The sequence below is a fragment of the Saccopteryx leptura genome, chromosome 1 (genome assembly GCF_036850995.1).
Source record: "Saccopteryx leptura isolate mSacLep1 chromosome 1, mSacLep1_pri_phased_curated, whole genome shotgun sequence".
NCBI lineage: Eukaryota > Metazoa > Chordata > Mammalia > Chiroptera > Emballonuridae > Saccopteryx > Saccopteryx leptura.
This window is the reverse complement of record NC_089503.1, coordinates 95,436,252-95,452,942: the sequence shown is the minus strand read 5'-3', so window position 1 is coordinate 95,452,942 and position 16,691 is coordinate 95,436,252. Positions and strand designations below refer to the sequence as shown.

Genomic DNA, 16,691 nt, shown 5'->3' with positions numbered 1-16,691 from the left:
AAGAGAAACAGGAATTGTGAGAGACATTTTGTGGTGGATTCAAAAGGGCATGGAATCAGATGGTTGGATATAAAGTTGAATGAGAGGGATGCAATGAAGATGATAATGAGATTTCTAATATGAGTACTTAAGTAGATGAAACGGCGATTGTCTGAAATGGCAGACAAATGAAAACTAAGGTTGGAGGAGTGGGGAATTTAAGATAATGTGCATAATTCAAACTTTAGATGACATTAACTCTTAAATTTATAGTTATGACATTTGCAATAAAATGAATATGGTTTTCTTTCATTCTTAAAATTTTTGTAGCAATATAAATTTTATAGAGAATTATGTGTATATATGTGCAAAAGGGCTAAAATTCTGTAAACCTGCCTGTTTACACTACTTTATTAGAATTTTATAGAGACATAGAAACTTAAATACCACAGGGACAAATCCTGTGAATTATGGAGATTAGAAAATTCACACGAAGACTCACATTCCTACAGACCAGGATCATTATTATACCCCAGTGCGTGTCCTTTCACGATCTTTTCCTGTTTGTGTATGTGTATCATTCACATTTATATGTTCACTGTTCATTTTAGTCAGTTTTCATTTCATCTGATACTACACTATATTCAAAAATTTTTTTTAAATTTAGATATACCTAATTAACATTATATTAGTTGCAGGTGTACAGCATAATTCATATTGAATATATTGTGAAATGATTATCACAGTAAGTCACTATACAGAAATACAAATGTTTTTTCTTTTTGATGAAATTCCTTAAAAAAAAGAAAGAAAGAAACAGACTCCCTGCATGTGCCCTGACCAGGATCCACCCTGCAAGCCCTGTACTGGGTAGTGCTCTGCCCATCTGGGGCTGCTGCTCCATTGCTCAGCAAATGAGCTATTTTAGCGCCTAAGGTGAGGCCATAGAGCTATCCTCAGCACCTGGGGCCACCTTACTTGACCATTCAAGCCATGGTGTAGGAGGAAAAGAAAGAGAGTGAGAGAAGGGGGAGAGGGAGGGGTGGAGACGCAGATGATCACTTCTCCTGTGTGCCCTGACCAGGAATTGAACCTGGGACTTTCACACTCTGAGCTGATGCTTTACCGCTGAGCCAACTGGCCAGGGCTGAAAAATTTTAAGCTAACTCTCTTTAGCAACTTTCAAACATACAATACAATTTTCTTAACAACAGTTGTCATGCTATACATTATATCCCATGACTTATTTTATAGCTTGGAGTTTGTATTTACTAACCCCTTTGTTGTATTTTGCCCATTCTTTCCTCTGGTAACCACCAGCTTGTTCTCCGTATCTATCAGTTTTATATTCCACATATAGGTGAGATCATATGATATTTGTCTTTCTTTGTCTGACTTATTTCACTTGGCATAATGCCTTCAAGTTTTATCCATGATGTTTCAAGTCACTAGATTTCCTTTTTATGTCTGAATAATATTCTATTTTGTGTTTGTTTGTGGGTATATTCTTTATCTACAGTATTTATTCCTCAGTGGACACTCAGGTTGCTTTTATATCTTGGCTGTTCTAAATAATGCTACACTACATGTGGGGTTGTATATATCTTTTCAGGTAAATACCCAAAAGTAGACTTGTTGGATCATATGATTGTTCTATTTTTAAATTTTTGAAGAATCTCCATACTGTTTTTCAAAGTGGCTACACCAATTTACAGTCCTACCAGTGTGCATACACTGGGTTCTTTTACTCCACATTCTCACCAACACTTGTTTGTTTGATTTGATTTTTTTTTATAATAGCCGTTGTAACTGGTGTGAGGTAATATCTCACTATGGTGTGATGTTCATTTCCCTGATGATTAGTGTTGTTGAGCACCTTTTCATGTGTCTGTTTTAGTGATCTGTATGTCTTCTTTGGAAAAATGCCTATTCAGTTTTCTTCCCATGTTTTAATTGGATTGTTTGTTTTTAACTATTGCATGGTATGAGAGTTTTTTTATATATATATATTTTGGATATTAACCCCTTATCAGATATATGATTTATCTTCCCCCATTTGGTAGCTTGCCTTTTGTTGATGGTTTTCCTTTGCTGTACAGAAGCTTTTTAGTTTGATACAGCTTTGTTTAGTTTTGTTTTCTGTTGCCTTTTTTTTTGTATCAAATACAAAAATCATATCCAAGAGCAATGTCAAGAAGCTTATTGTCTATGGTTTCTGCTAAGAGTTTTATGGTTTTAGGTCTTAAATTCAAATGTTTGATTTATTTTGAGTTGATTTTTATGTATGGTATAACATAATGGTCTAGTTTCTTTTCATATGGCTGCCCAATTTTTCAACACCTTTTATATATATTCTTGGCTGCTTTCTTATAAATTAATTGAACATATATGTGTGGATTTATTTTTGGGCAGACTATATTCAAAATTGACTCAAAAAGTCTTTATAGCTAATTTGCCCGGCCAGTGTCCAAATAGGACTCTGCATTGCAGCTCTTTGCTCTAAGTCTGTGATATTCAATCAACAAAACCATCAACAAAAGGAAAACCATCAACAAAAGGCAAGCTACCAAATGGGGGAAGATAAATCATATATCTGATAAGGGGTTAATATCCAAAATATATATATATATATAAAAACTCTCATACCATGCAATAGTTAAAAACAAACAATCCAATTAAAACACGGGCACCCAGATTTTCCCTCCTCGTGTATTTTTGTCTAGTTGCTTTCTCTCAGGTCATTCAGCTGGTCCATTTTACATCAATATGAATTGCCTCATGGAAGATAGACCTAAAAGCTTGAAGGATTCAAGTTAAAAGTTTTTGGTTATAATGCCTCATAGGTGAGACTTCCATGTAATTTATTATACTAATTAGAATATTTTTTCGTGTTATTAATAATTACACCAGGACAGTAGTGTAAAGCAGCACTTCACAGGCAAACCAGCATAATGTGATCACTCAAATAATTGGTTTTGTTGGATACTTCCTGTTGTATCATATCAGATGATACTGAGTACCTAGTTAACTCATTATTAGTGATTTTTTTATTATTGGATTAGAGTAATTACAGTCTGAGTCCTGCATTGTATGGTTACATTTTCCCTCTTGTGGCTAAAATGTAATCTATTAGGTGTGGCAATCTTTGACGTTATACTGACATCCATTTCTCATCAACCATTTGCAGAACAATTTTAGCAATAATTGATAATCCTTGCCAGAATTAATAATTAGGGTTTCCAAGTAATGTATGCTTTTTAAAATTGTCAGTCCTGCCTGCTGATATTCTTCTGTAAAAATAGAACTTTCATCAATAGCAGCCTAGTTTCATTACCTGAAATCTAGTTTCTATTAGTAGGTATTACTTTAATTTTTTTAATTACTGATTTTTAAAGTTGCTGATTAACTTATTTTTAATACTCAGGCTTATGCAGCCCAAGAAGACTTGGAAAAGACCAAAGAAGAGTTAAAAAGTGTGATGTCTGCCCCACCTCCACCTCCACCTCCACCAGTCATTCCTCCAACAGAAAATGAGCATGATGAACATGATGAGAATAATGCTGAGGCCAGTGCTGAGTTATCAAGTGATGGGGTAATGAACCATAGAAGTGAGGAGGAACGTGTAACAGAAACACAGAAAAATGAGCGTGTAAAAAAGCAGCTCCAGGTATTTAAAATTTGCAATTGTATGCATATTTAAAATATAGATTGCATTTTCCTCTTATTTATCAAAGCAAAATTATTAAAAAGGAACATTTGCTTTTTGGAGCTTTAACACTAGCTAGCCTCGTGATTGGTGAGTGAGGGCTTGTCCTACAGGCACATCATTTCATTTCTTTCATGTAGGACTCCATTAGCCAGTGTTTGTTAGTCTTCTATAACCAGACCTTAACTGGTAGGTTATTCTTTAATTATAGCTTGACCCATGTTTAGAGAAAGTATGTTAATGCTGTGTTTAAGAAACAAAGGAATTTAGTTGTTAAACAAAGTATGCAACAAAAAGCAATGATAATTTAATAGACTACCAGTATGACATTACACAATCTTAATTATTGTTTGCTCTAATTATAAAATTAGATCAAGGAGATAAATTTAAATATTCCTGCACTTTTTTTCCCATTAAGTTCCCTAATTTTTTAATTGGCAAAATCTTTATGTTTTACTTTAATTTTTTGAGAGAAAGAGACAGGAAGGGAGAAAAATGAGAAGCATCAATTTATAGTTACGTCACTTAAGTTCGTTGATTGCTTCTCATAGGTGCCTTGACTGGTGGGCTCAAGCTGAGCTAGGGACTCCTTGATCCAGCCAGTGACCTTGGGCTTGAAACCAGCTACCGTGGGATCATGTTGATGATCCCGCACACAAGGTCCTGGTGAGCTTGCACTCAAGCCGGGACCTCAGTGTGCCAGGTGGACACTCGATCCACTGTGCCACCACCGGTCAGGCTGGTGAGATCTTTAGAGATTAATAAAGAAAAGAAATTGAGGTGTTTATTTTAATAAATATATTAAGACTTGAAGAAAGCTGCTCTCATGGTGTAGATTTTAGATCATAAAATAACAATATTTTATAATGGCTACATTAAGTCTTTTGTAAGTCCTTACAAGTATTTCATGAGAAAGTTAAGGAAATTTAGATTAATACACAAAATCGTAATGGTTGATGGGTGTAGAAATGAAAGGCCATGAGTGTTTTTTCCTAACCACTATCCCCACGATTACTACAAGTAAAACATACTTACCTATTTTAAAGATTTCACAATGGAATTTTAAATATACTAAAAAGCAGGTTTCTTACATGGGCATTTTTGTCTTTAAGTCTTTTTTCATAAGTTTCAAAATCTAAGAAAAAAATAAAGTCATACTTTTTTATTTTTTAAACATAGGCATTAAGTTCAGAATTAGCCCAAGCCAGAGATGAAACCAAGAAAACACAAAATGATGTTCTTCATGCTGAGAATGTTAAAGCAGGCCGTGATAAATACAAGACTCTGCGACAGATTCGACAAGGCAATACAAAGCAACGTATTGATGAGTTTGAAGCAATGTGAGAGCTGTTATTTTGCATACATGTTCTTCATAAGCTGAACCACCAACAGAGAAAAGCAGGCCTTTGCTGATGTGATGGAAGGCATCCCACCTTGCCAAAGCACTTACACCAGTTTGACTGTGGTGGCTGAAAGACAGATTTAAGGGGAGCTCTTCAACATTAAGGCAGTGGGACACCATGCTTGGTTTTCTTTTTCTTTTGAGGCAGGGAATGGAGAAGTGTTCATCACCTCCTTTCATATTTGGCATTTTTAATTTTTTTTCTGTTGAAGATTAACACTAAAGGTCATGTCTGACAAATGTGTATGTGTGATTAAGCACCTTGTACATTTTCAAGGATGATGTGATTTAATGAGTGTTTAGGTTGACTGCTTTCCCTTGCTCCTTCCATATTTTACCTGCATGTATTCCCACATTCTCTCTCATTATAATTTTTCAGTGTGCCCGTCTCATAACTTGCCATGCCCACAGCCATAATTCTGCCACCTTACAGATCATTGGCGGTGTTTACAATGAGGGTAGGTCACAGGTGGACAGTCTTTGTGTCACATTGTATAGAAGATGGCTGTGAATCATGAAAAGAATTAAAAAAGTTTAATAGTGTAGTGTGCAGCTGTTGGCTAATTTTTTAAACCCCAATTTTATTACATTATCAGATATTTGATACTTGCTTATTTACTTAATTTACAGTCATCTTAGCTGAATTGATTGGCATTCCTCCTCCTGTCTGCCTTCGGTTTTCTTTGCTTACTGATTCACTAAGGTGTAGACAGCTGGTAGTAGTTCCCTAGGAGAGTTTATCGATGAAATACTACCTGCAAATAACAGTTACCTGAAAGACTTTAAAAGTTTTTCTCTTTCATAGACAAACACATTTAATAAAAGAAAATAATACACATTTGTTGTTAATTGATTATAATCATTAAAATCCCTGGACCTTCCTGGAAGGGCAGCATGTAAAAACATCAGTCCCCTGAGGGGACAGCACTGCTACCTCACTACTACACCTATGCTGACTGGTTGTTCAAGCACAGTAGAGTGTTCAAGCTATATGTTTTATGATGTATAGTAATACGTTCAATCATGAATAACTGTGTTTGAGATTTCCTTTTCCTTCAGAATTACCTTGGAGTGCTAAATTTTCCACTGCCTTTTTGTTGAGCTGAATTGTAGGACTAAATTGTATTAAAATTGTAAGCTTTCACTGGTATACTACCTTCTTAGAGAGATGTTGTATGTCTGAGGAAGTGTGTGTGTGTTTGTGTGTGTGTGTGTATGTGTATGTGAAAGAGAGAGAGATGTTGCCATTGTAGCATATGAAGAGTGTCTGTATCTTCATTTCTTCATATAATTGTTACATAATCACTTTAGCATATTTGGTTTCTAAATCATTGTGCTTATTTTTTTTTTCAGTCTCTAACCTAAGAGTACTTAAATGTGGTTTATTAATCCTACTTTAGAAATTATGATATTCAGTAATAAGTTCAATTATAAATCTTTTTAATCTGAAAGATGTTCTATATTCACATGTTCTAACATTTTCTTCATTGTAAAACATCTGGTTTTGAAGATAAGGAAAGCCTTGTTTTCTCTGTGTGGTTCAGCTACTTTTTATTTGGTATTGTGCATTCAAATTGACATCTATTAAAATTTTCATTTTGTTAAGACATTTTTCATGCACAATAGATTGGAATTGTGTCTGAAAATATCTCTTGTGATTTTTTGATTTTGCTGACTTTAAAAGGATTAATCTGGGCAGACATTATGAAAAGGAAAGGTTGCATTTAATATATTTTTTGGACTTTGTAGAACAAAATATAACTGGTTGACCTTGAAGTGACTGTTGTACAGTGGTTGTGCGCATGCTTCAAAACACTATGGGAGAGAATGTTTCTACTTTGCACACATTAGAGGAATACATGGTGAACCCTGCTATTCATGCTTTATTGCATAAATGTTCATTTTTCTAAAACAGTTGCCATAACATGTGAAAATAAGGACTGGACTGTCATTGGATTTTATGAATTTTCTTCATTTTGAATTATGTGCACTACCATTGATACATCAGTTTGATATCAGTGTTGAAAAATTACCAGTTATATTTGCTGTTTATAATCTATTTGTAGATTAGGATTAAAATGGAGTCAATCCACTTTTAAAGTTGTGTGAATTTTTCTAAACAGGAACAACTATTTGCAATATGGATTTTCATAGCAATTAAACCAATTATAACTTTTATTAGCAGTTGAGAGCACATGTTCATAAAGCACTGTAAAAATATATTAATGAATATTTGGTAAATTCCCACAGGCCTTTACCATTAGTATAATTTTGTGTTGTACAATTAAGTTACAGTTACATCTATAATTTTGGATAACATTCATTGGTTAACAATAAAGTGACAAAAGCTCATGCCTTTTAGGTCCACTGTTGTTATTTAACATTGGGTTTTTGGTATATTTTCTGAAAATTATCATCTCTGCTAGGCCCATAAATCATCACATCTTAAAAATGAAAAGCAGTTAGGAAAAAATTCAAAATCCTCCTGGATTTACTCTTTCCCCTAAATTATACCTTTTTTGAAATGGAGGTAGTATGCTTGTTAATTTTGTGGTAATCAATAAATGACTCTGTTGATAATAGAAATCAGGATTTTTAGTCATTTTTTATTGTATAGCATTTAGTTTCTTTTTCCTAAGGAAGATACAGTTTTATTGTCATTGATTGTTATTGGTCAATCATTATTAAAATGCTAATATTCTTTAAAGAACATATGCTAAGTGCATTTATTTAAATACATATTCTTATTTTAAAGTAGCATTACAGAGCAGTTACCATAAATCTAGAAGTTAATTGTCTTTTTAAAAGTTTCTTACTAATTTATAATGTAAAGATTATTCTTAAATAGACAAGTGATAAATCTAAGAATAGGTGTCTTCTTAGTTTTTTTTTTTGTTTTTTTGTTTTTGTTTTTTTTACAGGGACAGAGAGAGAGTGAGGGATAGATAGGGACAGACAGACAGGAACGGAGAGAGATGAGAAGCATCAATCATCAGTTTTTTGTTGCGACACCTTAGTTGTTCATTGATTGCTTTCTCATGTGCCTTGACCACGGGCCTTCAGCAGACCGAGTAACCCCTTGCTGGAGCCAGCGACCTTGGGTCCAGACTGGTGAGCTTTTTGCTCAAACCAGATGAGCCTGCACTCAAGTTGGCGACCTTGGGGTCTTGAACCTGGGTCCTCCACATCCCAGTTCGACGCTCTATCCACTGTGCCTCTGCCTGGTTAGGCTCTTCTTAGTTTATAGTAACATTTAACTTACTTTTTTATTGCTGTTGTCAAAGGCAGGTAGCGATTTCTTTATTCTGATCCTCTGAGAAAAGGGCATTTTATAAGATTTTGCTTTATATTGAATCAGAGCTTTTCTTACAGAACTAGAATTACCTCTTACAGAGTACCTTGGACTGTATTGGAACTCTTTTTCATGATTATTATTTGAAAAGAGTTTCAATGTTACTATTCTAATTAAAAATAAAAAATGCCTACCTCTTTCTCAGTTTTGATTACTTTGTTGAATAGTGAAGTTAGAAGAGAAAGTAAAAGTTTTCTGGATCCAAAAGCATCCCATTTTACATATGTATGATGAAAAAATTCGTTTTTTTTTTAAATCTAGAGCTTCAAAATGAAGTATAAAGAATTACTGCTTTTAGCATTAATTTACTGATTGGTAAAGCAAAACAAGATATTTTTAATAGGATAAGGGAAAACATTTAAATATTGAACTGCCCTGGTAGACGAGTTGCTCAAGTTTGTTCCAAATGAACAGAACGCTAGCATCTTCTTATTTTGTACTTTTTAAAACTAGATTATGTATTAAATGTTCTGATGTGGTTTATTATGCAGAATGACAGTATTCTAGTACATTTCAAAAGCTCAGTGGATTCTGCAAATGTTTTGATAACTCCATAAAATGTCAAGGCAGTCTGAGTCCTCAGATTTTACACTGTAGGCTCACAGTAATGTTTTATATATCAGAGCTTATCACTTTCCCATCCTTGACTTTTGTACTTAAGCTTAACTCCCATTTTTTCCTAGTGGACCTACTTCTTAATATGCCCATCTTCCAAGGTTGTAGAGCTGCCATTTTCCCTGTGGAAAGCATTAACTCCTTGCTTTGTTGCCTCGGTATTTTGACCTCCCTTAAACTCTGTGATACAGTTTTCTGATTTCAGGTTCCATACACTGTGTTAGGAATTGAAGTGCCCGTCATTACTCCCCACAGAATTTTGAGGTTAATGATTATGACTGAGATAATTACCCTGTGGCAGATCTTTTAAATTCAGGTTTATGTTTGGCTTTGGACTTCCCTAGCTACTAAATGGTTCCAGGTTCTTATTTAATGACCTTCATTTAGCAGTGTGTTTTTACTATGTATTAGCTATATCCTGGGATAGAGAAGAAGCAAGATTAGAATGACTGTGACTCTTTGTTACAGCCTATCTTAAAATGTGGAACATCGAATACTAATTTATGTAAGCTTGTCACATTAATCTGGTACAATACGAGATTGTTCTAAAAATGGCAATACTATTTTGTCAATTTATGTTATTTGTATGCCCAGATTCCTCCGTGCTTGTTATCTAATCAGTTGCTTCCATCCGTGTAACTTATTATTTGTATTTCTCTGTTTTAATTGTTCGTGTTTATTTAATGGTCATTTAAAAATTTAGATGTACTTTGATATTTATGCATGTCATTTAGTTTGCTCCTAAAAATAGTGATACTGGTTTTATTTTATTTTGACTGAGTTTATATAGCCAATATTCCATCTTCCAAGTGGTAATATGGGACCAGAATTTCTGAGGTTTTTGTGACGATCCTTGGAAGACTTCCTTTTGATAAAACATAGATTTATTATAAGAAGTTCTTGCACTTTTATAATGTATGCAATAATATCCTTTTTAGTTTTTTACAAGTTAAATTAAGATGTTTTATGTTTTGATGTAGAAATGCATGTCTGTCATAGACTCATAAGACAGTACCTTCTCCCTCCCTCCTCTGTTTATACTTAAAAATCTGTAATTCAGGTCTAGCATTTGAATCTGTATCACATCATTCCATTTATAGCATTATTTACTTTAAAATTTTAGCTGTTTTGGATAAAAGATCCAGTTTTTGATGAAGGAACCACTCCAATTTAAAGAAGATCAATAGGGTAAAATTAGTGATGGAGAGAGAATAAGAATACACTGTATAGTTTCTCATATGTTTTTTCTTTGACAAATTACTTAATTTTTATTTTATAGCTCAAATATTAAACACTGGTCAGTATTTAAAGATATTTTTTTTAAAGTGCCTAATTTTAAGTTTTTCTAACTTTATAGGAAAGATTATTTTATATACAACTGACAAACTATTCAAGTATCGTAATTAATAATACTCTGTATTAAATATTAAGGTTTAATGGCATTAGTTTTCAGTTGAATTTTTTTAATTGTGTTAAAATATTATATAAATGAAAAATTTACCATTTTTATCATTTTCCAGTGTATAGTTTCATAATACTGGTACATTTACATTGTTGTGCAACCATCACTGCCCTCCATCTCCAGAACTTTTCCATCATCCCAGATAGAATCTCTGTATTCATTAACCACTGTCTCCCCATTTCTCTCTGAGTCTCTGATGGCCACTATTCTACTTTCTGTCTCTGAACTTGTCTATTCTGGGGTCCTCTTAAAAGTGGACTTATAATATGTGTCCTGTGTGTCTTACCATGTTTTCAGGTTCATCTTTATTATTGCAGGTATCAGAATTGTATTCTTTTTAAGGCTGAATAATAATCCATTGTATATATATACCACATTTTGTTTATCCATTCATCAGTCGGACATTTGGATTGTTTCCACATTTTGACAATTGCCAACAATGCTACGATGTACATCAGTGCACAAATAGCTGTTCAAGTCCTTGCTTTAAATTCTTTTGGGTATATACCCTCAAATGAATTGCTATGTTTAATTTTTTGAGGAATTTTCATACTATCTTAGCAGCTGTATCCTTTTACATTCCTACCACCAGTGCATAAGGGTTCCCGTTTCTCCACCTCTTCACCAACAATTGTTGTTTTTGTTTGTTTTTGATAATAGCTATCCTAATGGATGAAGTGGTATGTCATTGTGGGGTTTTTTTTGTTTTTTGGGGGTTTTTTTTTGTATTTTTCTGAAGCTGGAAACAGGGAGAGACAGACAAGACTCCCGCATGCGCCCTACCGGGATCTACCCGGCACGCCCACCAGGGGGCAATGCTCTGCCCCTCCGGGGTGTCTCTCTGTTGCGACCAGAGCCACTCTAGCCCCTGAGGCAGAGGCCAAGGAGCCATCCCCAGCGCCCGGGCCATTTTTGCTCCAATGGAGCCTTGGCTGTGGGAGGGGAAGAGAGAGACAGAGAGGAAGGAGAGGGGGAGGGGTGGAGAAGCAGATGGGCACGTCTCCTGTGTGCCCTGGCCGGGAATCGAACCCGGGACTTCTGCATGCCAGGCTGACGCTCTACCACTGAGCCAACTGGCCAGGGCCGTCATTATGGTTTTGATTTGGATTTGCCCATAATGCATTTCTCTGTGATGTTGAATCTTTTCACGTACTTATTGACCATATGTGTACCTTTTTTGTTGAAATTTTTATTTTTAAATTATTTGTTTTCTGTTATTAATGAGTTATAGTTATCGTTCTTTATATTTTCTATATTAATCATAACGTGAGTTGCAATGTTCTCCCACTCTCTGGGTTGCCTTTTTACTCTGTTGATTGTATCCTTGGATGCACAAACATTTTTAATTTTGATGAACCCCAGTTTATTTATTTTTTTGCCTGTGTTTTCAGTTTTCATCTGTTTTAAAGAGAAACAAGCCCTGGCCGGTTGGCTCAGCGGTAGAGCGTCGGCCTAGCGTGCGGAGGACCCGGGTTCGATTCCCGGCCAGGGCACACAGGAGAAGCGCCCATTTGCTTCTCCACCCCTCCGCCGCACTTTCCTCTCTGTCTCTCTCTTCCCCTCCCGCAGCCAAGGCTCCATTGGAGCAAAGATTGCCCGGGCGCTGGGGATGGCTCTGTGGCCTCTGCCTCAGGCGCTAGAGTGGCTCTGGTCGCAACATGGCGACGCCCAGGATGGGCAGAGCATCGCCCCCTGGTGGGCAGAGCGTCGCCCCTGGTGGGCGTGCCGGGTGGATCCCGGTCGGGTGCATGCGGGAGTCTGTCTGACTGTCTCTCCCTGTTTCCAGCTTCAGAAAAATGAAAGAAAAAAAAAAAAAAAAAAGAGAAACAAAATAATTTTTGATGAAGGTGTTAATAAAATGAGGCAGACCAGGATGGATATTATGTACACTGGTTCAGATCAAAAGAGGTGAAAAGTAGACTGTCTTGGCTGCAATGGACTCTACAGTGGTAAACCTAGAGTGAGTTGGGTCAGAAATTTGTGGAGCCATGAATCCTGTGCTGAGGCAGTTTTGGTTTGATTTGAAAACATCTCGTGCCTTTGGGAATAAGTTACAGAGGGAAGAATAACTAAACATAGGTCCAAAGGAAAATTCATGCTGCTACGTAAAGTATACTGGAAAGTTCAGAGAGTAAAGAAAGCTTAGTAGAACTATGTTTACTTTAATAATTAGCCCAACGAAAGGCTGTGATCATGAGAAGATTAAATTACTACCTTCTGAGAATTTAAAGGAAATATCTGGATATAATTTGCTTTCTTGTTTGCTATGTGTAGTAATGTTTTTTCTGCTTATTTTCCAAGTGACTTCTTTTGGTACAGTTATGATCTTCATTTTCATTCTTTTATCCAACCTTTGGGGAATAGGTCCTTCAGTGGCAGAGAACGAGAAAGACATCCAAGAAGGAAATACATTGGGTTCTGAGTTCTAAGTCCAGATATTCGACTCTCATCTAAACTTTATTTATAAGCAGTTTCATATTACTGAATTAAATTGTTTCAGAACATTTTTCTGGAATCATATTTAGATACCTAGATTCCAGATGCGTTGTCTTCCCAAATACATAAATGCCCCACCGAGGGTTAATGTCCGTGTACTTTGAATTTTAATACTTTCTTATAGTTGAAAAACTATTACTGCAAACTGTGCTTACATCAACAGTTGTATCAGTATCCTTTCTGTCCCCAGATGATCCTAATAATATCCTGACAGGAAGATACACTTGAAGGGTTTTTTTTGTTGTTGTTATTTTTTAATTAAGTGAGAGACAAGGAAGCAGTGAGACTGCTGCATGTGCCCTGACTGGAATCCACCCCACAAGTGTCTACTGGGTGATGCTCTGACCACCTGGGGCCGCTGCTCTATTGCTTGGCAACCAAGCTATTTCTGTTGCTTGGCAACCAGGCTATTTTTAACACCGGAGCACTGGAGACGAGGCCATGGAGCCATCCTCAGCACCCAGGGCCAACTGGCTTGAACAATTAGAGCTATGGCTGCAGGAGGGGGAGAGAAAAAGAAAAAAGGGGGAGGGGAGGGATGGAGAACAGATGGTTGCTTCTGTGTGCCCTGACCAGGAATCAAATATGGGACTTCCACACACTGGGCTGACGCTCTACCACTGAGCCAACCAGCCAGAGCTTGAAGGGTTTTGTAAAACAGGTTTTTAAGGAGTTCTTTAAAGATCATTATGAAGAGGTTTTATTCACCAAAACACAATTCAGTGAAGATTATCTCAGAATGTACACATACCGTTTATTCATTGACTGTGACAGCTTTGAATAACTTTGGAAATTTCTGTGTGTTTTTTCAAGTTGAGTATAGTATTTTATTAGGCTTTGTCAACTTAGCTTTTGCTAGAAAAATGATTGGATTCATCTGCTTATGCCCAAATGATATGTTAGGGGTTGCTTTTCCTTCTCATTTTTTGCTTATTTTCCCCATATAATTCTTAATAGAGTATTTTTCTCAATTTTTAAGCCATAAAAGTTTTTAAATGTAGGGAAATGTAGTCTTTTAGTAACTGAGTTACATGTGAATGGCTTTCATTCCCACTAACTAAACGATAACAGCTTATTGTTGGTGTGCAAATAGTACTTGATGGTAGCTCATTTTAATTTCTTAGAACTTTTAGGTTGATTAAGCTATCATTTTTTCCCTTAGAAATATTAAGATATTTTAAAAGTAGTTGATCATAAATATGAAAAATGTTTTTTGTTGGTAGGTTCAAAGTCACTGCTATTTGGTAGTGTGTATGCATTCTTAAAATATCCGAGAGAATATCTCAATTTTGTAAAAACTAGACTACCAAGCAGTATAAAACCTAGAATTAGAACTGAAACCTAACCATTTGTAAAGTGTATAATATATAATAGTTTCATGTATGGGGCCACATTACGTTCTAGTATAAGCTGATGTTTTTAAAGATATTGAGGATGAGTTTGGGGGACAAAGGCTGTAACAAAGGCTTTGCATCAAATGTAGACAATGTATCCATTAGAAAAGTAGCTTTGCATCTTTAGAGGAGATTATTGGCATTAATGTTTTTGGAATGTTCTCAAGCATTAGGAAGACTGGAAGCAAGTTTGTCTTCTAGATTACTGGTATGATGTCTACAGGTAAGAAAATGTTCTCTACTACTAATTATTTTTAAGATATTATACATTAGTTCTTAGATACTAGAAATTTAAAAGGCTTTGCATTTAATAGTGTTAAGAAACCAATGCTGAATGGGAGGCAAGGAGGCATGGCAGTTTTTCCTCCCTAAAGTAATAAGATTAATACATATGTGTACATATGCATTCCTACATTCATTCATTCTTCCAGAGATTTACAGAGGAATGGCTATAAAGCACTGTTAGAATTACTATGTCATGGAAATTGTAGTTAATCATGGAGTTGAGATGTATACTCAAATATAAAGTAAAGTAGTAAAATACCAGAAAAAAATGAAATAAAATGTTAGGAATTAGAGAAATGAGAAGTAACTTGGTGCTAATTAGCAAACAAGAAGTATGATATTAATAAGGCTGGAAATTTTTCCTTCATTTGTAAATTACAGTTATTGGGAAGCATCAAAAGGTATATAAATTCAGCACAGGTAGGCTACCTAATATTTTAGATTTGTTAGTTCTCTGCTCCTAAGGAATGGCATGTCCTTTAAATATAAATGTGGTTAATTGAATATGAGCAACTTTATTAATTATGGTTTACATTAGAAAGGCCAATACTGAAACATTAAACATCGTTTTCTTACGATCTTTTGTGTTTACTATATTTAACTTGCCATTATGTTCACCACATTTTACTACAAATTATTTTTCTACTTTACATATCAGGATATCCATTGCCTCAAGCAGTGCAGGTAGAATTTCCTTCTTAAACAGTTGTATGAATTTTTGTAAGTTTATATAGTAATAGCTTGTATCATAGCAAAGCATCAAAAATGAATTTTTTTTTTTGTATTTTTCTGAAGCTGGAAACGGGGAGAGACAGACAGACTGACTCCCGCATGCGCCCGACTGGGATCCACCCGGCACGCCCACCAGGGGGCGATGCTCTGCCCCTCCGGGGCGATGCTCTGCCCCTCCGGGGCGTTGCTCTTTTGCAACCAGAGCCACTCTAGCACCTGGGGCAGAGGCCAAGGAGCCATCCCCAGCACCGGGGCCATCTTTGCTCCAAAGGAGCCTCGGCTGCGGGAGGGGAAGAGAGAAAGGAGAGGGGGAGGGGGTGGAGAAGCAGATGGGCGCTTCTCCTGTGTGCCCTGGCCGGGAATCGAACCCGGGACTCCCGCACGCCAGGCCGACGCTCTACCACTGAGCCAACCGGCCAGGGCCAAAAATGAATATTTAAGGATTTTTTTTTTTGTTATTTTTTTCTTTGGGGATTTTTTAAAGCATTAAAATAATGAAGTTATTACCAAATTTCCTCCTTTCAAAAATATTTATTGGAGTTACACTGGCTAACATAATTATACAGGTTTCAGGTACTCGATTCAACACATGTATATGGTTAATATACTGCTCACAAAAATTAGGATATATTTCAAAATAAATGTGAAGCGATAAAATATCCCCTAATATTTGTGAGCAGTGTATTTGACAAAGGAGGCAAGACTATACAGTGGAGTAAAGATAGTCTATGGTCTATTCAATAAATGGTGTGGAAATCGGACACATAGTGTCCAAAAGAATTGAAGCTAGCTCACCTCCTTACACCATACACAAGAATAAACTCAAAAAGACATATTGGGCTCGAAACCATAAAAATCCAAGAAAAAATAATAGGCAGTAAAATTTCAGACATCCCTCTCCTTTTTATATTAAAAAAATGTTTTTAGTTCCACTTAAAATTTTTTTAAAAAACACTTAGAAAGTGGATTTGTTTTAAAAACACTTAAATAATTTTAGGAAAATATCTTTTTCATTGACTTTTGGTATTATATGCTGAAATGGCCCAGTAATAAAGGTGTTTTAAGTCATACTTAGCTACTTTATGGTTAAAGTCTCAATTTAAAAATTTTAAACTTGGTTAAATCATTAAAATTTTTAAAAAGAAGTGAAACAAACATGAAACAATTCAATTGCTACGATAGGATAACATTTAAAAACAAGCCTTTCTCTGTCCTCTAGTCTCCAGCTCTCCCCAGAGGTAACTTTTCAACCTGTTCGTCTTTTTGGA

At 35.6% G+C, this 16,691-nt stretch overlaps 1 protein-coding gene across 4 annotated transcripts in view; it reads left to right on the top strand.

Moving 5' to 3' along the window:
• Positions 1-16,691, top strand: part of RDX (radixin) — a 92,068-nt gene that overhangs the window by 61,654 nt on the left and 13,723 nt on the right. For 3 of the 4 annotated variants that reach the window (XM_066371634.1, XM_066371635.1, XM_066371632.1), the window contains exons 13-14: positions 3,404-3,646; positions 4,865-7,448. In XM_066371634.1, coding sequence (XP_066227731.1) covers positions 3,404-3,646; positions 4,865-5,029 — 408 coding nt within the window. In that variant the 3' untranslated portion in view covers positions 5,030-7,448. Of the gene's footprint in view, positions 1-3,403; positions 3,647-4,864; positions 7,449-16,691 lie in introns of those variants that run through there. The other variant, XM_066371636.1, reaches the window with a different exon arrangement.